Source organism: Brettanomyces nanus, chromosome 4 (assembly GCF_011074865.1).
Source record: "Brettanomyces nanus chromosome 4, complete sequence".
Lineage (NCBI taxonomy): Eukaryota > Fungi > Ascomycota > Pichiomycetes > Pichiales > Pichiaceae > Brettanomyces > Brettanomyces nanus.
Genome location: NC_052377.1, coordinates 1,568,362 through 1,589,125, shown reverse-complemented (window position 1 = coordinate 1,589,125; position 20,764 = coordinate 1,568,362). Strand labels below are relative to the sequence as shown.

The window sequence follows — 20,764 nt, the reverse complement described above, 5'->3', positions numbered from 1 at the left end:
TATTCAAAATTTCACGAGGAATCAGACATGTTCTGCCTCTATAAGTAGGATCTTGAATGATCTATTCACATCAGAACTCTGAAAATTTTTGAAATCCTTAAATCCTTGCAAAATTTCCTTTTCGAGGATTCATCTAAAGGATTTCCAGGTAACCTCTTTCTTATCGATATTATACCATGTACTTTCAACTAAAAAGTTGGTCTTCCATTGCATCAACAAATCATTCACATCCCCTTATATTCGAAAGCTGTTCTTCCCCAATCCACATTCAGAGGGACTGGAAATACCCCCATCAGAACGATGAGTTTCTAGCGAGATTCCTTAATAGTTGCGATTTGTCTGGAAAGAGAATAAAGCTTCACCAAGAAACTTTAAAAGAACAATTAAAGCAGAAAATGAAAAAGGACGACATATTAAGATTCAGTATTGGAAAATGCTTTCTTGGATCCAAGAAAATGGACAAGATATATGACAGACGATTAGAGTTGAAACACGTGATCTCTACGTTAAAGTATCCATTACTAAGGAAACCGGTGGTAAGCACCATCTCAGGAGTGAAACTTCATTTTAAATATGTTCCAGAGATACAAGCTTACGAACTTGACAAGGAAGAAGAAGAACAGGTTTTGAGGCTGGCAGCAGAATGTGATATTCTTCTATTTGGAAGTACCAGTCCCTACAGTGATGATAAAGTGTGCATAATCAAATCGCTGTCTACACATACTTTGCTGCCAATTTTTCCACAGACTCTGACGGATATTCATGTCAGACAGCGTATTCATTGCTTTGATATGTTAATGGATTACGGAAAAAGAACAAACATGCTGGACTTCGAATATAAGATCTGCTATACCCAATTGGGAACTTCATTTCAGTCACGTGATTGGAAAAGAGAATGGAGAAAAAAAAGAAGATCAAGACAGATAGATAGTTGCGCATAATGTATATGTATACTTTTACCACTGATATCTCGAAATGGTGTCCAAAGTAGTGGGACAAAGTGCCAGGAAAATTGTATCGCTGTTAGAGAAGTTTCCGAAGGATCGTATTAAGCACAATGCAACTTTCAGAACTTCACAGATAGAAAGATTCTGCAATATAGGAGGAGTGGCCATTCCGAAGGATGTGACTGAAGAGAAGGACAAGCAACTACAGGCCAAAAATGGGACCCTGAAAATCAATACGGACAAGATCAAGAAGGTGATTTACTCAAAGAAAGAGGAGAAACCGGCGAATTATCAGAAAGACATCTTCACTGAAGATATCTTGACGCAGCAGTATAAGTCGTTGAAGAATATTTACGAGTCTAAATGGGAAAAATACTATAAAATAGACAAAAAGCTTCTTGTGCCAAAGGGAAACCCAAACTATTATCATAGATTGATGACAGATTTGAACAAAGGAGGCCAGGTTAAGGAAGGCTTGTTCACAGCTTTCAAAACCATCCTTACCGGTAAGTATTAATACATTATGATATCTGTACATATGAATTCACTTCTTTGCAAACTGTAGTTCACATACATTTCCGTTTATTGTTACCTTTCCGTCGAGATCTTGTAGGCACCGAGCAGACTCATCTTCCGATTTGAATTCAACTAGTGCAAGATGCCTTATTCCGACAAGGGTTAAATTGAGGAACCCTTTATATTCATCAAAGACGGAGAACAAGCGATCTTCTATCACATCACTAGGTAACTTTGTAAGAAGGAGAATCTTGTTTTGAGGAGGTTGCTTTGAGGTTTTAGTCTTTCTGGCCTTTTTATTTTGCTGCTGATCAACATCATCCTCCACCTCAGACAACACTCTCTTCCTGCTATTTCCATCGCTTTTACGTAACTGTAATCTATGTGAGCGCTGCTTCCTTAGATATTCTTCAAACTTCACTTTGTAATTTTCATGATCTGCTTGCTTCATCAATTCCTCAATACCTCTATCACTATTCACTTTCGCTATATGCATATCGATCGGCTTATCAAGAATAATAATTGTATTCATGATATCTATCGCCTTTAAGCAATCCTTATGTGATGCTAAGGTAATAAAAGACTGACCTCGAAGTCGCACATTCTTAAATGTAGTTATATCGAGTACCTTGAGTCCATACTTCTTAAACGTCGAGATCAGTGCGTTTTTCAACATTTCTCTCGAAATCTTCTCATTGAGGTTTCGCACATATAAAGTGTTGATCTGATCCGAAGAACTGTAATCATTGGATGGCATGATTGGATACTTCAGGGTAGCCAGAACAAGACTGACTAACAGTAACTCAATAAATTTTATTATTCATTCTCGCGATTCAGTAGACACTTAGTTTTTTCTGTACAATACATAAGCTCTAGTCACTAATACCGAGCTCTTTCAAGAAGGCTTCGGAATTCGGCTTTCTGCCTAGCAAATCGACCAAATAATCCATTTCTTCACCAGATCCACCTCTGCACAAAATCTTATCTCTGTATTCCAAGCCACTCTTGACATTCAAAGGATCGGCCTTAAACTTGGTGTAGTAGATGTCCTGAGCAAAAGCCAAGGACCATAAATAACCATAATAACCGGAAGCATAACCCCCCATCAAGTGTCCGAAACTTCCAAAACCCTTGGTGACAACCCCCCCATTGTCCACTAAAGCAATCTCTTCTCTCATGTCATTCCATAACTTGTACATGTCGACTTTTCCGTCAACAGAGGTATGCAATGCCATATCAAAGAGACCGAAATGGAGCTGTCTGAGGTTGAATAAAGCACCATTGACATTCTTCGAACGAATTAAGGACTGAATCAAATCGTCAGGAAGAGACTTCTGGGTGAGATAATGAGAAGAAAGCTTCTTCAAAATACCTTTATCCCAACAGAAGTTCTCCAAGAATTGGGAGGGCATCTCGACAAAGTCCCAATGAACTGCGGTACCACTGAATCTGGAGAACTTGGTTTTACCAAGCAGATCGTGGATGCCATGGCCTAGTTCATGGAAGAAAGTGACCACCTCATCATGCTTAAGCAATGCAGGTTTGTTCTTTGTGTCCTTGGTGAAATTACAAACCAAAGATGTTGATGGATAAACCCTTTTACCAGTTTGAATATCTGTGTAACCGGGGGACAAACCAAAGTTTGCAGCATGACCATACTTGCCAGGTCTACTATGCAAGTCAAAGTATATATAGCCGGCGAACTCTGGTTTCTCCTTGTTGTCCAGCTTCCAAACAGCAAATTGCTTCACCTCTTCGTGCCATGTATTGTACAACTTATTCTCCTTTGAAATCTCAACAAACTTCAAGTTGAAAATAATCTCGTAAATGGAAAGCATCTGCTCAATGGTGTGCTGCATTGGGAAATACTCGGCAATGGTTGCTTCATCCACTTTATAATCCTTTTCCAACATCATCGTATGATAGAAACGATGGTCCCAAACGTAGTACCTGCCGTCATATTGAAGAGCTCGCTCTTTGTAATCTCTTTCCTTCAAGGATTTTAAAGACTTCAACTCATTTTCACCTAGAGGTCTCAACTTAGTCTTCAAATCGGTCAAAAAGTTCATCACTGTTTTGGGAGTCTTAGCCATTCTGTCATCAAGAATATACTCGGAAAAGTCCTTGTATTCCAACAACTGGGCTAACTGTGCACGCAATTTGACGGCTTCGATCAAGATGTCGGCATTCTCAGGGGCCTTGTTTTGATCACCAACAAATGCAGCCTCTCTGGTCTTCGGATCTTTGGCATACTTCAAAACGGGAAATAAATCCGGGTACTTAAAAGTCATTTTGTACTTGTCTTCAACCTTCTCAAACTGGTTAACCACATCTTTAGGAACACCTTCCAATTGTTTCTCAGTGAATAAGATATACTCTGTATTCTCTCCCAAGTTCTTGGAAAAGTCCAACGAGAGTGTTGACAACTTCTGCTGCAACTCTTTCACCTTAGATCTCGTCTCAGCTGGCAACCCCAAACCGTTACGCTTGTACTGTCGGTCGATCTTTTCTATAAATCTAAGAGTCTCAGGATCGTCCTTAACTAAACTTGGATCCTTCTTGACATCTTCGTAGACTTTATGGATAACTTTGTAAACGTCTTCTCTAAGACCGGACTCAATAGAAAAGGCTCTAAATTTGGCATCAGATTTGTTGGAAGAGTCTCTAATCTCCTTCGAAGGAGAGACATGCTGATAGAAGGATAATTGGTTGATTAAGGCGGCCTGTCTATTCTCGAGATCTGCGTATGGCTTAATGACACTGCCAATGGTAGCATCCTGCAATTTAATGGAGCCAATTAAATCATCCAAAGCACGACCCTCCTTGATCAATCGATCAGTTTCGGATAGAATCAATTCCGGAGTATGGTTCCAGTTTAATGGAGATTGAGGGACTTGGCTAGCCATATTAAAATTTCTCAATTGATATTGACGATAAAGGGAAGATCCTGCGGTAGTTAAAACAGCGGTAGAAATAAGAAAACTGACTTTACTTTTGAGTGGAAACGTTATCAATGATCTAAAAGCAGGTCCAAGCATTTTGGATGGCAGGGGAATAAAGATAAGCGAGGACAGCAAATCATTTTGGAGAAGGTCCAAAAAAAAAAGGGAAGAGGTGCCCCAAAACAGGTGCCATCCTTGCCTTGCCTTGCCTTGGGGCCGGGTCCCCAGATGCCCCAGATGCCCCAGATGCCCCACCACGGACTGAAGAATATTAGATCTGAAGTCGCGCCGATTTCTCGGTGGTTTGACGAGAAAGACGATGGAAAAACCTGGAAAAACCTTTGAGAGAGAAAGAACTAACTGATCATATAAACTCAACTCACATCATCAGAAGCCATGCAGAATATAACGATCCCAGCGTTGCCTGTGCCGGGAGATAATGATTCGAAGGATGCCCAGCGGGAAACAATCTACATTAACCCTCAGCAGGAATATGCTTCACAACCACAAAAGTCGCATATGGAAAAGTACTTCGAGAAGACTTCGGCGTACATGTCTTCACATCCTGTGATAACATTTCTAGGATGTTTTGGAACAGCATATGTCGTTGCTGGTGCTTACAAAAACCTTTTTGGTGTTAAGGGCACTCAGTTTTACAAAGGAGGCTTTGATGCTAAGATGAACACCAAAGAAGCACTTAGAATAATGGGACTAAAGGAAAGCACCCTGACCAAGTCTAAGTTGAAGGAAAATCATAGGAGGATTATGCTTTTGAACCACCCAGATAAGGGAGGATCGCCATATTTGGCTACCAAGATTAATGAGGCCAAGGAATTTTTGTTAAAGCAGGGTGTCAAGAAATGAGAGAGAATAGGTTAATATATTACTGTACATACTTACCAAAACTTCCAGCTTGGTTTTTGTTCTGATTTCAGTAGTTGTTCCTTCATCTTGTTTAGTTCCAGCTCTCTTTCGGCTATTTCCATAGCTTTCAACATGCTTTCTTCCTCTCTCTGTGCCACATGCTCTGCATATACAACGTGCTTATTACCAAATCTATCCTTTATAAATTCGTTGTTGGTAGCATCTTCACCGACAAGATTTCGATTTTCGTTTTGCTCGTACATGATCGTCGGTAAGGGCCTTTGAGGAATCAGCTTGTCTTTCTTGTAGTTGTATAAATCGTTGTAATCATCGGAAGAGAGTTCCCCCAACACAAACTCCTTCACTTTCAATTGCAATCTCCTGAATGGAGCAAAGACATTCTCGTTATCATTCCATTTGTAGAAAAACACTCCAAAAGCAATAAATCCGTATATAGACAGTTTAGCTGTGAGTTCGGCACCTCGCACAAAACTACTCTTATGGTTGATGTTTCGAAGTACCTTATATCTACCAGGATATAACTCAGATGGTGGCCTTGGATAATACTTCAATCTCTTCATATCTATCTTGATCTTCTGATAATCGGTGAGATCCTGGGCAACCTTTCCAGTGTTTCTTTTCACTGAAGATGGAGCATCAAACTCACTGGGGTAACCTTCAGGAGGTCGAACATCCGTAGGGTCATAGGGATTGTACGGTGCTTTTGGCTGCACCCATCCTATAGGGTTCGGCCGTCTTTCAAAATCCTCTGGAGATTTCACCATAGCCAAAGGTAGGAAGAAAGGCAGTAGTATAACTAGCTAGGAAGCATAGATAGATGGATCCCAAATCTCACTTTGTCAAAACACATCCTTACACCTATGGAACATCGTTGAGCGTGTTCATCAAGTTTGTCATGTAGATCAAGCAAGTCAAGTAAGCCTTCCATTCTCTACACTCCCAATGGTCATGGTCATGGTCATCGAGAAAATCTACCAATTCTTCTCATTGGAGACTCTTGACACTCGTCTTGCAGCTCCTCGTGATTTGAAGAAGAAGCAGAAGATCATTCAGTCTGCTACTCCTTCCAGATGGGGTACTTTGGAGTTCAAATTCTACTTTTTGGTATTTGCTACAGTTATCCCTTTGATGTTCCGTGCTGCCATGTCAGCCAGTAATGAAACAAACCCCAATTACTATATTTACCAAGGGATTTTGAGCGATGGTTGGATAGCAGGTAGAAAAGTTGACAATTCGGATTCTCAGTACCGCTTTTTTAGAGACAATGCGTTTCTACTCTTTGCCTTAGTGGCTGCCCATTGCTGTATAAGGAGAACTGTTGGGGCCGTTTATAAAACCAGTCGAATCTCGTTTGATTTGATATTTGGAATCATTTTCTTATTCGCTATTCACGGCTTCAGCTGTTTTAAGATATTGTTTCATGTCACTGTTGAGTTCTTCCTCGGCAGATTGTCCGGCAAGAGTCGGAAATTGAGCATTACTCTAATGTGGGTGTATGGAATTTCCACTCTTTTTCTCAATGATAGGTACAGACTCGTTAAATACGGTGACATCCTTAGCTGCTTGTCCTTCATGGATTCTTTCAAGGGTATTGTGTCCAGATGGGATGTTTTCTTCAATTTCACTTTGCTAAGAATGCTCAGTTTCAACCTGGATTATGTTAACAGGAAATACGGAGATGAAACTGGTGTAGAAATAACCCCCCAGAATATTGAACGTAAGGCTAAAGTTAGCAACGAAGCAGAGTCCATTCCTCTCTCAGACACTCACCAGGGTGAAACATATATCTCATGGACTCAAGAGGAGGAAATTCAAGAAGCCTTGCTTAACGATCGTAAGAGAATGGACGCTCGTTTCCCATTGTCTGACTACTCGTATGCTAACTACTTCTCCTACTTGTTCTATGCTCCTTTATTCATTGGTGGTCCAATTATCACTTTTAACGACTATCTTTTCCAGTCTCGCCATACGCTACCGTCAATAAATTTCAAACGTGTTGCACTCTACGGAGCACTACTTTTATTCTACATTTTGCTTATGGAGTTTATTCTTCATTTCATATATGTGGTAGCCGTATCCAAGGCTCACGCTTGGCACGGAGATACACCTTTTCAGATTTCAATGGTGGGCCTCTTCAATCTCAATATCATCTGGTTGAAACTTCTTATTCCATGGAGACTCTTTAGATTTTGGGCCCTCTGCGATGGCATCGATGCCCCAGAGAATATGCTTCGCTTAGTCGACAACAACTATTCTGCCCTACAGTTCTGGAGAGCTTGGCACAGATCCTACAATAAATGGATCATCAGGTACATTTACATCCCGTTGGGAGGCTCGCATAATAGGATATTGGCCTCTTTGGCCGTCTTCTCGTTTGTGGCCGTTTGGCATGATATTGAATTGAGGCTCCTAATATGGGGATGGCTTATCGTTTTCTTACTTCTACCAGAGATCATTGCCACAAGGCTATTCAGTCCCTATAAGGACAAACCTTGGTATAGATTTGTGTGTGGTATTGGAGCTGTTGCCAATATTTGGATGATGATGCTTGCCAACTTGTACGGTTTTTGTCTTGGTGATGATGGTCTGAAAGAGTTACTCGGTGGGATGTTCACGACTCGTAAAGGCTTCGGCTTCTTCATTGTTGCGTGCTTTTGCCTTAGTGTTGGAGTGCAGGTCATGTTTGAACTCAGAGAAACAGAGAGGAGACGAGGTGTCAACGTTAAATGTTAATGAGTGATTGGCTTCTATTAAATAATCATAAGTACATCACGAATACTTATTTTTGTACTCACGTGGAGACATACGGTTCTTCTTTGAAATACTCCACATGCCTTTCTTACGGCCCTTGGCCTTCTTCTCGTATTTTCTATAATGTGCCTCTCTTCCATCAAATTCCGCACCCATCCTGGCCTCGTAAACTGTACCCATTCCGGCCTTGAGCATCTCGGCGCTGACATCCCTGAAGCCATTCCATCGAAGCATTTCTACCTTTGACACAGTACGACTATACTGATCCATATGCAGAGGCTTTACATAGACTCTTTTCCCAAGAATAAAGCTTCTAAGCCAGTCCATAGCCTCATCTCCAAATGGCTGTGCTGGTTTTCCAAAATGAGCTCTTTCTGGTGCATCAACTCCACAGAGTCTGACATGAATTGTTTGATCTTTGAGTTTTTTGAATTGATTGATTTCAGGAGTTTCCCTTAGCCATCCCCATCCAGCAAAGATACCTCCCGGTAAATGGTAGAACCGGAAGTTATCTCCATCTCCCACAGACGTCACCTTCCCGTATAGATATCTACGGCGATAATCCTGCCGGGGAATTTCCAACGAATTAGGAATTCGACAGAGTACTCTAGTATAAAATCGGAACCCGCCTAAAATAACTGTAGCAGTACCGGCGCCATATACGAGAACCCAAAAGTTAGATCTACCCTGAAAAGGAGGTGAACTCCCTGAGGACGAATCTTCAGAAACCATTGCATTGGATCTACAGAGTAACTGGCAATTAGAAAGTATAAGATCTGGAGGCAAGTGTAGAGCAACCGAACGTATAGATAGATCACTTTATTTTGTAAATAAACTATTTCGGATTTTAAAAATCTCCCTTCCCCGGATTCGCGATTCGCGCGTCTTCGCGTCTGTCGGCCCAAAATCATTTTTTTCTCCCTTGTCACAGAAGATCAGCAGCAATCTGCAAAATAATAACTGAGATCTAAGAGATCCACCAGATCTACCAGATTTGCCATCAGTCAAGAATATGTTTTTTAGTTCTGCTTTCAAAAGATTCTCGAGAAGGCAATTCTCAAACAACGTCCACTTCTTTTCGAGAAGGCAAGCCAGCTACTACTACTTTGATAAGCCTAGAAGTACCACTCAGGGCCTGTTTTTGACTCCTCAGCATAAGAAATTCTTGACTTATGCAGGCATTATTCTTGGTGTCATTGTCGTCTCACATATAGAGGAGGCTCCAGTCACCCATCGGAAGAGATTAATGCTATGTCCTCAGTGGTTGGAAGACGATTTGGGTAAGATTTCTTACAGATCTATCATGGCACAGTATGGTAGATACGTTCTACCAGATAACAATTCAACTGCTATCAGGGTTCGTAAAGTTATGAGTCGATTGATTCATGCTGCAGAAAATTATCGAGACCCAGAAACGGGACAACCCCAAAACTTATTTACAAGCATGGGTGGTAAGTCTATCCCTTTTAATGAATGGAAGATCCATGTTATAGACGACGTGGCGATGCGGCAAGAGACACCAAATGCTTTTGTCATAGGTGATGGTAAGGTTTTCGTTTTTAGATCTATTCTTCCTCTATGCAGAGATGACGACGGTTTGGCAACTGTTCTTGCTCACGAGTTGGGCCATCAATTGGCCCACCACATAGGTGAAAAGCTTACAAAATCCCCTTTGTATGTGTCACTGGTGATTTTATCCTATGCTCTTATTGGATCCAACAATATTGGAAATCTTGCTGTTAGTCTTGGATTGGAAAAACCTGCTTCCAGAAATATGGAAACTGAAGCAGACTATATTGGTTTGATGCTTATGTCAACTGCCTGCTTTAATCCTCACGAGGCGCCAGATTTCTGGGCTAGAATGATCTCCTTTGAAAGCAAAATGGGTGGATCTATTCCTGAACTCATCAGCACCCATCCCTCTTCTCAGAGAAGAAACGTGAATTTGAAGGAATGGATGCCAAGGGCCAAAAGACAGTACGAACTGGCGGGATGTGGAAATTTTGCTCAAAGGTTCAAGTCATTCTCTCTGTTTTAGAACTGCCTGGTTATTTAATTATATTATCTGTAAATAGAAGTATTAGTGATCACGTGTAGTACAGCCTTATACCTAAAGCTTTCGCGGCATTTTTCTGGTGACTTGAACTTGATCTGAAAGAGTTGTTATCTATTTTTGATTCTTTGTTATCCACACTATGCGCTACTACTTAGAGGAACTCTTCACTCAAACCAGAGATACAGATCCTGATTTGAGATTCATGGCCTTGACGGACCTTGAGAAGGAGCTCATAAATCCTGAATCCAAGTTCACCCCTGAAGCAAAGATCGCCTATGCAGATACATTACTTCGCTGCTTAGATGACGAATACTCAGAGGTAAGAGGCCAGGCTCTAAAGTGTTTTGAAAAATTGACCTCCAGGTTGGATAATTATGTTGCGAATGTGTTGAAGACGCTATCTTCCAAGAAACCTGAGAAGATTTCTATTACCTCGTCCATTTACACTATGGCCGTACATAACATTCTGAAGAATCTCTCTCCCGATGAATCAACCGCAAGGGAGATTATCAAGTGTCTATTGGGCGATCTGCTTCAGGATCAGCATAGCTTCTCCACCATCATTGATTATATCGAGGTCCTTACAGATCTATTAGAGTTCTTGGGTAAGTACTTCAACCAATCACAGCTTTCCGAAGTTGCAGACGCTTTACTTAAATCCATTTTTTATGGTGATGCCATAATTGCCAAGAAATCTGTCACTGCTTTGGCTTTGCTCTCCAGATATATCTCCTCGGTGGCCCTAATGAAGGAGATCATAAATTCTGCCGAGGCATATTATCAGGAACGGCAAACGTATAAGAACAGACAAACGCTGCTCTCGCTTTTTTCCTCTCTTATGAAACTCAATCCTTCTGTTCTTAGTGATTTGTTTCCAGAAGTGGAAAGAATTATTCTGGAGTCTTTGAAGTTGGAGACACTAATATTGTCTGATGATGACTTCGATCTTCAGCAGGAAATTGATGAAACTAGATCCGAGGCAATAGTCTGCCTTACTGTCGCTTTCGATAACTTACCGACAGCAGTTATGGATCTCCATGTTGAAGATGCATTGCAGTTATGTGCCAAATTCATCATTTATGACCCCTATGCGGAGAACGACGATGAAGAAAATACCGGTGGTGATGATGCCTCTGAAGGGGACGTCAGTGAATACTATTCAGAAGATGATGAGTGGGGAGAGGAAGATGATGAGGATAAGGACGGAACGGGTATTTCGTGGAAATTAAGGCAGAGGGCAAGTGTTCTAGTCTGCACTCTTTTGGAACGTTTGCCAACAAGATTACCACTGATATATAAGTACACCTTTATCGAACTCATCAATCGGTTGCAGGATTCAAATTCGAATGTCGCTACTGGAATGCTTGAAGCAGCCATTAAGCTTTTCAAATATTCGCGTGAAGACGGTCCCTACTATAGTCTCAAGTCCGTGAGCATCATTAAAGATCACGCGGAAGGCCGTCGTGGTTCTGACGTCAGTATGCAGACAGAGGACAATCCAATCAGCGTTCTAGTTTCGAAATCAAGCTGGATTTGTGAACAATTCAGCAAACTTATTGTTCCTTCCAATGTGGCAAAGATAACCCTGTTCTATAACTTTGTTTCCGAATTATCCAATGCCTCGTCTGGCTTAGAGGATTCATGGGTCCATTATTTTGTCCTTCATTTTGATGAACTTCGTGAGGGATTTCCAACTTCTGAGACTGTTAAGTTCTATTCTTCTTTACTCTCTACAAATGGCCTGCAAACCCTTGGAAATGGTACATCAACAGTTATCAAGAATATTATCTCTTGTCTCGACTCATCTAACCATGAGCTGATTATGGAGACATTATTGCTAACAACTGATATTCTATCTAAGTATATTCCTCGAGACTCTCCATCTGATGAGACATTATCGTTACTTGCAGAAGCATTAGATGATCTGTTGATCAGTAAATCTTGCAACAAGAACTTTTCTACAGAAATCAGAAGAGAATCTTTAAAAGCGTTATCCTATTTGGTCTTACATGTTCCTCTTTCTAAAGAAAAGATGGAGAAGTCGCTGAAGGTATTTGCTGATACCATCACCTTGGAGTTTTTGGTGACAACCGATATGGATTGTATCAAGATGCTCGTATCTGACTCTCAGGTTGCGAATTCAATTTCTTCTCGATGGGTGAACCGTTTATTAAGGCCTCTTATTGATTACACTTCAAATTCTGAACTTTGCTTGGATGCATTGGAAGCGTTATATGCGGTTGTGTCTACTAAAGTTGTCAATGACGAAGATAAGAGAGAGCTGCTAGGCACTCTTTCTCTATTATGCTCATCACATAAGCTTCCAACTAACAACTCCATTACTCTTGCAAAAATCATTACAGAGATATTCGAAACAACTGAATGCACATGCCCTGATATACTGGTAAAGGACTTGATTGCATTTTCCAAGGACCCGGAGTTCGAGAATGATGTTCTTGCAGATCTAGTAAAATCCATTTTGAGACATGTTGACTCACAAAAGTTGATTGATGCCGTTACTCAGACTGGCAAACAGAATGAATCTGGCATTTCCAAATTACTGGCTATGATATTGCTTGCGGCTGGCCATCTTGAGTCTATTGATAAAGTTCTTCAGGATTTGAAGACAGGTAAAAATGTTTTATTTTCTCTTGTACTTTTGGAGCAAGTGTCCAAGTCCATTGATTTGAATTGTGGGGTCGTCCTCTTCTTCAATTACTTCAGTTCTTCTGATGAAGATGTGGCTAATGCTGCTGTTCGCACTGCAGCAGAAGTAATATCCTCCAAAAGGGAGAAATATATGCCGGAGTTGCTTCAGTCACTTACTTCAGAATCAAGTGTCAGCGAAACGCAACTTCTTCAATGCTTGAGTTTGGTATTGGATAAGATAGAATTAACTTCGGATGATTCTCATAGATTACTTGCTGTTGTTGTTTCGGTGAAGGAGTCTTCACTGCAGGAAAAATTAGAGACACAAGATATCATGCCAGCTGCTGAATGTATCGCCAAGTTGGTCCTAAATGACGAGGGCATTGTGGAAGAATTATGCTCTATTCTTTCCGAGGATCATTCAATGCTGTTGAAAGCCTCTGTATCTTCTGCAATGAAGTACTTACTTGGGCATGATGCTTTCTTGGCAGATGATGTTTATCTTTTGAGTAAATACTTAGAAGCATCTAGTACGGAGGACTTTTTATTTGGATTCGAATTAAGTATGAAGCAGATTGGAGTCACTAACCTAATCATTGCTGTTCATAAGAGGCCTTCGGTGGCTTTATTTTTGGTGTCCAAGCTTCTTCCTCGAATCTTAGAAGACGAATTGTCTCAAAAAAAAGAGTACGTGAAAATCGTTCGGATCGGTCCTTTCAAGCATAAGATTGATGACGCTCTTGGCTTTAGAAAGGAGATCTACGAATTAATATATTCTTCCCTTACTGCTCTAGAGACAAATCCTGACATGATGGTGCTTTTCTCTGTGGATTGGATCCTCCTTTTGAAGACAATAGTAACTAAAGCTTTTAAAGATGACCCTACTATCATTTTTCTCTGCTTACTAACGGTATTGAAAATCATTAACTTGAGGACAGATATTTTTTTGGGAAATGATCTACTGCTTCACTTTATTCATGTATGCAATAAGAAACTTAACAAGCAGTTGAGGGACGAAGCACCAAAACAGGAAATTGATAAGAGAAACGATACTGTTAAGGCAATTCTAAGATGCTGCAAAAAGATAGATTTACTCGTTAAAAAAGGTACAGTCAAACTTAATGGTGATGTCTTAGTTGAATGGAGATCGTTCATTGCTAAAATTAGAGTCAAGTATCCTATTTTTGATACAGAGGAATGACATATCCCTTAGAATTCTTTATATAAAGCTACTCGATATCAAATGCAATTATAAGCCGCTCTTATAGATTCCTCAGTTATTCCCATCCTGCAAAAATGTCTAGGGCCTTTTGAAATCCCTGGTCCCATTCCCAAATGAACCTACTTTCACCCCGGGCCAAAGTATGTTCTTTCCGTCTGGCATCCTTCCATGCCACGACTCTTCCGATTCGTGAATTGTCAAACTTGGCGAATTCCATGGAATCGGCCCAACCTGTAGTGAAACCTTCTTTGTATCTCCAATGCTCATAGTGTTCGTTCGGATTCTGTCGGTTCCAATACTGTTCATGTTGTTGGTATAATTCGTTTAACATCTTATTGTAATCGTCCTCGCTGGGTATGTTTCCAGAGGAATTACGAACCGGAATACTACCTCGGTCAACCATTGGTCGGAACCCCCATTCTCCTCCATCGCCCGACTGAAACTTGTAGCACCAAAAGTAGTATCCAGCACGAGCTCGCTGACGGAAAAGCTGCACCTGCTTATTACCATATTCCTTGACTTTCGCATCTCTGCTCCCCTGAGTCTTTGACCATGTCTGACCGTCTAAAACACAAGAGTATTCACCCACAATAAAATCTGCCTCCTCACATACGTTATCGGAGAATACTGTCCTATCTAGTTCTTGAATCAATTGTTCGGCTGACTTGGAACGATCATCATCTGAAAAGCACCTGTAGACATGATCATCAATGACGACACCAAGAGCACCTCCTCCATTATCGTTGACCCATTTAGCGTAGTCCTGAGCCCACCAGCCATCACTTATCACTATGGGAATCTTCGAATTGACCTTTCGGATCTCATTAATTGCATGGGCATAGTATCTTTTCTGGTATTTACCCTCGCTATCAAACGAAGCTTCATTAACAATCTGCAACCCGCTGATGTTATCAAATTGACCAAGCTCGCTCGCCATGAATGACAAAATCCCACAGGTATGGGAAATAGACTTAGTACTGTTCCAAAATCCTGGCTGGTTAAACTTCTGGCCACTATGATCACCAGTGTTGGCACCTTTCTCAAGAGCATGCAAGTCAACTAGAATACTGATGTGATAGTCAGCAGCCTTCTTAATATACTTCCGTATCAAGATACTCCAGGCATTTTGATACACAGCAGAGATGGATTCAAAGGAAGTTCCCTGGGTGAAGCGACCTCCACCAACTCCCCAATAACCAACAGGTATCCTAATTGACTGGACACCTTTTGATTGGAGCCATTTCCAGTCGTCATCGTTGCAATAGTTGTTCCAATGATCTTCCATCTCTTTTCTGGTCCGGTCTAGTCCATTTTTTTTGACGCACCTACTGATAGCATCCAATTCCACCGAAGTATCGTCAATAAACAGCTCTCCAAAAATATACTTCTCTAAAACGAAAAGAGAACCGAAGTTGACTCCAAAATTCTGTCTGGATTGATAGATAGACTTGATAGACGGCTTAGCACCAACGTCAGCAGCCGATTCCGCTGTTATCACTGATTGCGCTCCGAGCTTCATCTTTAAATGGTCGAACATTCTGAAAATTGCAGTAATTTCAAACGGAATAGACTCAATTGACTTCACTGGGAAGTTTTGCTCATCTTATTAACTATGTTCGCTTTATGACGTATGGCCTGCGTTCGCGCTAGTTCGCTTTTTTTTATTTAATAGTCGACTAGAGATCGAAGTATCATCGTTGGCTATTCACTTTTCTACAGCTGCCATGTTCAATATATTTAGGGTTGGATTACCCGTTGCATCATCAGTAGTGATGTATACTTGTCTGAAAAATCCAGTTCTAAATGAAGGAAAGAGAAACTTTTATGCCAATAACACTGCTGATATTATACCAGGAAGTCCCCAAGAGGAAGGATCAGAGTTGGTTAAACTTGTCGCCAAAAGAGAGAACGGTTCCGGCTCGGCTTTGCAAAAACAGTTTAAACGTTTGAGATTATGGACCGATGAGTACTTGGAGGCAGTAAGACGGTGCTATATTGAAAAATCAGATGCATACTTCAGGAAGGAGCGTCAAGTGACGGATACAATCACATCTCTTCACGATAAGACTGAGCTTTTGTGGCCCAATTCCATTTACATCCTCACTGGTTTTATGACAGGTTTGGTGCTTACAAGAAAAAGAAACATTTTGCTCAGAGCTACTGTGCCATTGGCTTGCGGTCTTGTTGCCTTTAGCGCTTTTATGCCTGCAACCTTCAATAAAACAGCATCCTGGCTATCAGGAGTTGAAGAGCATAAGCTTCCAGATGTCTACAGAAAGCAGGCTAAAATTATAGAGAAGACAGAGGATTTAGTTCAGAGATCTGAGTCTCTAAAACAGGAAAATGAGAAGATAGTGAGTAAGTACTATCAGAAGACCAGAAAGACGATCGGTGACATGACTGGACTCACTGTAGACGAACCGGTCACTGACAAAAAGGATTAGATGAACATACTTTTAGGTTACTCTATTACTACTATCATAATATTACTTCTTTATAATTTAGACTCAACTTCACTCTCGCTGGACTCTTCACCTTCCTCCTCTTCCTCGTTTTCATCCACTGATGCCTGCTCAACCGTCACCTCATAACCAGCATCTTTAAAATGCTTGGCAACGCTCTTACCCTGTACTGGGTTGCAACTAATGAAACAGATCGAATGCTTTGGATCAAACACGTTGACAAAATACTTCTTGAAAATGTGTACCAAGTCCTCATTACTGATGTTCGTTAGTTCCTTCATCAAGCGACCGTTATAATCCGGGCCACGCCTGGCCAAAATCTCATCCAGCACTTTCATACTAGCAGCCTCAAAGTAATTAGATTGTGAGTTTGTCAATCCATTCACCACAGAAGATATAGCTCCAAGCCGCATTTTTTCATCAACCGGAGTAACTCCCGAAGCATAATCGTTAATTAGCTGTTTGGCAGCATCAAAGCATTTCTCAACATCGGCACCACGGTAGATGCTGAACGCCAATTTTCCGGTCTCTACATTTCTAGACATGTTAGCACCGTAGGCAAGACCAGTTCCTCTGATGGCCTTCCAGAATGGTCCTTCCACACATTGCAAATATTCTGCACCAAGAATAATCTTGAACGAATCATCGCAAAGATAATCAAAGGGAATGCTAGTTTCCAAACTCATATAACTGGAGTCAGATCCTGGGGTTGTAATAATCACACACTTCTTCCTCTTTTCCATTCCATCGGGAGACAATACTTTGGATGTCAGTGGGAGGTCTGTCAAAGGCAATCCTGCCGATCCATTCTTGATTCTTTCCACGAATGGCTCCCAAGATGAAACTGCGTCGGCAATTTTGGAAGAATCAAGAATTAACACCGTTCTTGTGTTTCTTAGTGTGAAAATCTGAGCTCTCATATCCTCAAGTATCTTTTTAACAGAATTGAAGCCATCTTCATCTCTCACCTTCATTAAAAGATCTCTCAAAAAGCTCTCTTGTTGGTAGGCGTCCCCTGCTCTTCTCAAAGATCTGTCAGTGAAAGAGGTCTTGTTAATGATCGAGTAAAGCATAGTTGGTCCACTTCTCTTGATCTCCGGGATGCTTTTAACCAACTTGTCTAAAGCAACAAGAACTCTATCTTTGGTAAATAAGGTCTTGAACATAATCCTGTAGAACCAATCGATTGCCTTCTTATAATTTTCCACAGCAATGGTAATTTTGAAATCTAGAAGTTCACCGTACGCACCAAGAAAGGAGATGCCAAAGCTATAGTCAATTGTGTCTCTCTTAAGTTGTTTAACAACGTCTTCATAAGAAATTTGTGTGCCATCCTCGTTGTCGATTGGCAAAGAAAGAAGTATATTCTTGAAAACTTGAATGTAGGGGAGATACTTCTTTTCGAATTCAAATGATGAAAAGAGAAGATGAATTGTAGCAAAGTTCGACTCGATATTTTCGACGTGGATGTAAAGAGGAAAGTTCTCTGGCGTATCTGCCAATATATTCTTCACTACATCAGACGAAAGATCGTTTTTGATATCCTTATTCAAACCAGCCCCAACAGAAGTTGTGTGTATGAAATGAATATGGGACGGATCAGGCCGGCCAAATGAATCCAAAATCTGTTTAGGAATCGGTCTGTTATTCTCAGCTTCTGCTTTTTCCAACTTAGCAACAAGTTCTTTCAATCCTTTCTCGCCAAGTCTTGACTTTCTATCAGCTATGAGTTTCTTATTATCCTCCTTCAACTTTGAATATAATTTCGAGGAAGGCTTTGCAACAACAACGCAAGGGTTATTGTCCAAAAAGTACTTTTTATAGACGTCCACCCATTGGTTGATGCCCCATTTTGCAATGGTATCATACTCATGCAGGGTTTTCAACCAATCTTTCAAGCCAGAACTATCAGCAGGCCCGTAAGTAAACTCAAAGATTGCCATGTTGATCATCGAATCGGGTGATTTTTCGGCCGAAAAAACGAATTTTCTTCTACTCCGCTCCACCAAGTCCCTTAATCTAACTAGGTCCAACTTAGCTGAATCGCAGTGATCCCTCAACAACTTGAATACTTTACCAGGAAGCGCATCAGCCTTTGAAGTAGGAACATTGTTGAAGAGTAAGTTCATTCCAGTTCTGTAGTAGCTATCGGAATAAAACTCGGAACCGGTTGCTAAAGAATGCTCAACCTCGATGAAATTCTTACTGAAGAGTGAAACTGCCGAATCGGTAAAGTACTTGCCCAAAGTTTCGACTGCCTCTTCCATAACAATATCTCTCCCATCAGGACCAATCCAAGAAATCTGGATTTCGCTTGCAGATTCATCCTCGTCCGGAAACTCGACAGTTTTGTAAACCGGCTCAAAAAGAGGGTCATCATGCTCACTATCTATAAATGGCCTCTTGTTAGGAATGGCAGGTAAAGGTTCCAATTGAGAGTCAAACTCGGTCATAACATCCAAAAGCTCGTTTTCATTCACTGATCCAGAGACAATAATGCATAGATTATCAGGCCTGTAATTATCAGCATGATACTTCCTGATGCTCTCATGGCTTATAGTGCGTAAGTTTTTGGTGAGACCACCGGTTTCGGATTTATATCCAGACTTCTCGTAAAGTGCTCTCTGTGTTTCTAAACCTTCGACAAAGTACGACTGATTCTCGATTCCTTGCATTTCTGAATAGACAACTCCTTTATCAGTAGCATCGCCATCCACATGATATACCTCTGTATAGCAGGCAGAGTCGGTAATGGTAGGATAGAGCAAGTGATCTAAATAGACGGGTAAAAGCATCCTAAAGCCTTCCCAACCCGCCGTGGTTAAAGTATAGACAGTCTGATCGGTGGCAGTCCATGCATTGGTGACGCTGAACGCAAGGTTTCCTAAAGTATCTAATAAACCTTTATAAGGGTATTTCTTGGACCCCATAAAAATCAAATGTTCCAAAGTATGAGGGCAACCACTGTCATTCATGATCTCCGTTCCAACAGCAAAGTAGCCGTTGACAATAGGAGATTCCTGGTCAACTAAAGTGACTTGGAGGCCGGTTCTTGAAGAGCGCCATTTCTTGATAGACGAAGGAGCATAGTCGATCTTAAAGCTGGTCTGTAATTCAAACGACGAATTCTTGACCATTCTCTGTAGCAAATATGGAATACAGCGAATTTTGTAATGACTAGCGATTCTCCTTTAAGAACAGTCTTTGACACAAAGGAGAAAGTGTAAGCTGGGAAAAGTTTTTCAAGACTCAGGGTGGGTATATATAAAGCTGATAAGCATACATTAGAGTTCCATTCTTTGGAAATATAGTGTCGGAAGGATCTACTACTGAGCCCATTGCTGGTGCAGAAACCATCGATAGCCTAAACTGAAACATGAAATTACTACTACCATGTATGACAGCATTATAGATAAAATAGAAAAGGGGAGGTTTGGACCTTAAGGAACCTCCATTCTCAAAATGATTGACTTCAAAATCTGGTCGGCTTACATCATCGGAACAAAAACAGAGTTCAAGCATTCTGGGCTGAAGACGATCTTGAAAATGAGAAGTGAACCCCCTGTCAAAAATGGAACTGCTAGCTACATAGCAGATATCATTAAAAGAGGAATTCGTGAGAACTTTGATGAATGGATCTATCAAGGAGAAAGGACTAAAATCTATCTTTCCAAACCTTGAAGAAGTCCAGGGTCTGAGTCTTCAAGTCTTCAAGAAATGCATTGAGGAGAAGTAATTACAGTAAATACATTCCCAAAAAATGAATCCCTAAAATCTGGCAGCAAAGCAGGAGTGGATGTTAAAAATAAGGACTACAAAATTCAAATTTCGTGTTTGGTCGCCCACAACACTACTCAGTCGAACTCTTGGCAACTTAACTACAGTTGATCGGACGGGTAACGGTGCTTTCTGCCAGATATGATCGTAGCCGACAGTTTCTAATCCGAGAGCCCTACGAGTTGAAGTTTTTGAAACCAAGTACTCAGTCCTTGAAATTCTCCGCAAATGTGCTGCTGAAGGTTTGCTGAATGTAAGTGTACTAGCGCAAGCAGAAAAAATAGAAGAATATGCTAGGTATAAGCCGCAACAAGAGTTATTACAATGGGGCACTTGAGTGATGCTGGTCACGATTTTTCATCAGAACCAGATCAGAATGGAAAACCTAGGTTTGTAATATCAACCAAAATTGTTGTTAGATAGGCCTTAAAAAAATCGTTGATTTCCATCCTTCTCGAGGTATCCTAAAAAGGAAACTAAAATACTTATGGGAGCTTGCCAAATTTGGCGCTAAAAGGATTTGAGAAAGAAATATTTAATGGATGTATGTCTCTCAT

The 20,764-nt window shown here is 40.8% G+C and overlaps 12 protein-coding genes across 12 annotated transcripts; 6 read left to right on the top strand and 6 right to left on the bottom strand.

Moving 5' to 3' along the window:
- Window positions 1-975: 975 nt before the first annotated feature.
- Window positions 976-1,464, top strand: FOA43_003975 (uncharacterized protein; the record flags this gene model as incomplete). The annotated part of the gene is made up of 1 exon (XM_038924221.1): window positions 976-1,464. The coding sequence occupies one exon, from the start codon at window positions 976-978 to the stop codon at window positions 1,462-1,464; it is 489 nt and encodes a 162-aa protein (XP_038780149.1).
- A 27-nt stretch (window positions 1,465-1,491) lies between these two features.
- On the bottom strand, window positions 1,492-2,220 carry FOA43_003974 (uncharacterized protein; the record flags this gene model as incomplete). Its single annotated transcript, XM_038924220.1, has 1 exon — window positions 1,492-2,220. The coding sequence occupies one exon, from the start codon at window positions 2,218-2,220 to the stop codon at window positions 1,492-1,494; it is 729 nt and encodes a 242-aa protein (XP_038780148.1).
- A 115-nt stretch (window positions 2,221-2,335) lies between these two features.
- On the bottom strand, window positions 2,336-4,501 carry FOA43_003973 (uncharacterized protein; the record flags this gene model as incomplete). Its single annotated transcript, XM_038924219.1, has 1 exon — window positions 2,336-4,501. One exon carries the CDS (start codon window positions 4,499-4,501, stop codon window positions 2,336-2,338), a length of 2,166 nt encoding a protein of 721 aa, XP_038780147.1.
- A 300-nt stretch (window positions 4,502-4,801) lies between these two features.
- FOA43_003972 (uncharacterized protein) lies at window positions 4,802-5,269 on the top strand (the record flags this gene model as incomplete). The annotated part of the gene is made up of 1 exon (XM_038924218.1): window positions 4,802-5,269. One exon carries the CDS (start codon window positions 4,802-4,804, stop codon window positions 5,267-5,269), a length of 468 nt encoding a protein of 155 aa, XP_038780146.1.
- Window positions 5,270-5,301: 32 nt separating this feature from the next.
- On the bottom strand, window positions 5,302-6,054 carry FOA43_003971 (uncharacterized protein; the record flags this gene model as incomplete). Its single annotated transcript, XM_038924217.1, has 1 exon — window positions 5,302-6,054. The coding sequence occupies one exon, from the start codon at window positions 6,052-6,054 to the stop codon at window positions 5,302-5,304; it is 753 nt and encodes a 250-aa protein (XP_038780145.1).
- A 184-nt stretch (window positions 6,055-6,238) lies between these two features.
- Window positions 6,239-8,023, top strand: FOA43_003970 (uncharacterized protein; the record flags this gene model as incomplete). The annotated part of the gene is made up of 1 exon (XM_038924216.1): window positions 6,239-8,023. One exon carries the CDS (start codon window positions 6,239-6,241, stop codon window positions 8,021-8,023), a length of 1,785 nt encoding a protein of 594 aa, XP_038780144.1.
- Window positions 8,024-8,059: 36 nt separating this feature from the next.
- Window positions 8,060-8,773, bottom strand: FOA43_003969 (uncharacterized protein; the record flags this gene model as incomplete). Its single annotated transcript, XM_038924215.1, has 1 exon — window positions 8,060-8,773. The coding sequence occupies one exon, from the start codon at window positions 8,771-8,773 to the stop codon at window positions 8,060-8,062; it is 714 nt and encodes a 237-aa protein (XP_038780143.1).
- Window positions 8,774-9,053: 280 nt separating this feature from the next.
- Window positions 9,054-10,079, top strand: FOA43_003968 (uncharacterized protein; the record flags this gene model as incomplete). The annotated part of the gene is made up of 1 exon (XM_038924214.1): window positions 9,054-10,079. One exon carries the CDS (start codon window positions 9,054-9,056, stop codon window positions 10,077-10,079), a length of 1,026 nt encoding a protein of 341 aa, XP_038780142.1.
- Window positions 10,080-10,236: 157 nt separating this feature from the next.
- FOA43_003967 (uncharacterized protein) lies at window positions 10,237-13,947 on the top strand (the record flags this gene model as incomplete). Its single annotated transcript, XM_038924213.1, has 1 exon — window positions 10,237-13,947. The coding sequence occupies one exon, from the start codon at window positions 10,237-10,239 to the stop codon at window positions 13,945-13,947; it is 3,711 nt and encodes a 1,236-aa protein (XP_038780141.1).
- A 76-nt stretch (window positions 13,948-14,023) lies between these two features.
- On the bottom strand, window positions 14,024-15,505 carry FOA43_003966 (uncharacterized protein; the record flags this gene model as incomplete). Its single annotated transcript, XM_038924212.1, has 1 exon — window positions 14,024-15,505. The coding sequence occupies one exon, from the start codon at window positions 15,503-15,505 to the stop codon at window positions 14,024-14,026; it is 1,482 nt and encodes a 493-aa protein (XP_038780140.1).
- A 187-nt stretch (window positions 15,506-15,692) lies between these two features.
- Window positions 15,693-16,412, top strand: FOA43_003965 (uncharacterized protein; the record flags this gene model as incomplete). Its single annotated transcript, XM_038924211.1, has 1 exon — window positions 15,693-16,412. The coding sequence occupies one exon, from the start codon at window positions 15,693-15,695 to the stop codon at window positions 16,410-16,412; it is 720 nt and encodes a 239-aa protein (XP_038780139.1).
- A 50-nt stretch (window positions 16,413-16,462) lies between these two features.
- On the bottom strand, window positions 16,463-19,567 carry FOA43_003964 (uncharacterized protein; the record flags this gene model as incomplete). The annotated part of the gene is made up of 1 exon (XM_038924210.1): window positions 16,463-19,567. One exon carries the CDS (start codon window positions 19,565-19,567, stop codon window positions 16,463-16,465), a length of 3,105 nt encoding a protein of 1,034 aa, XP_038780138.1.
- Between the last annotated feature and the right edge of the window lie 1,197 nt (window positions 19,568-20,764).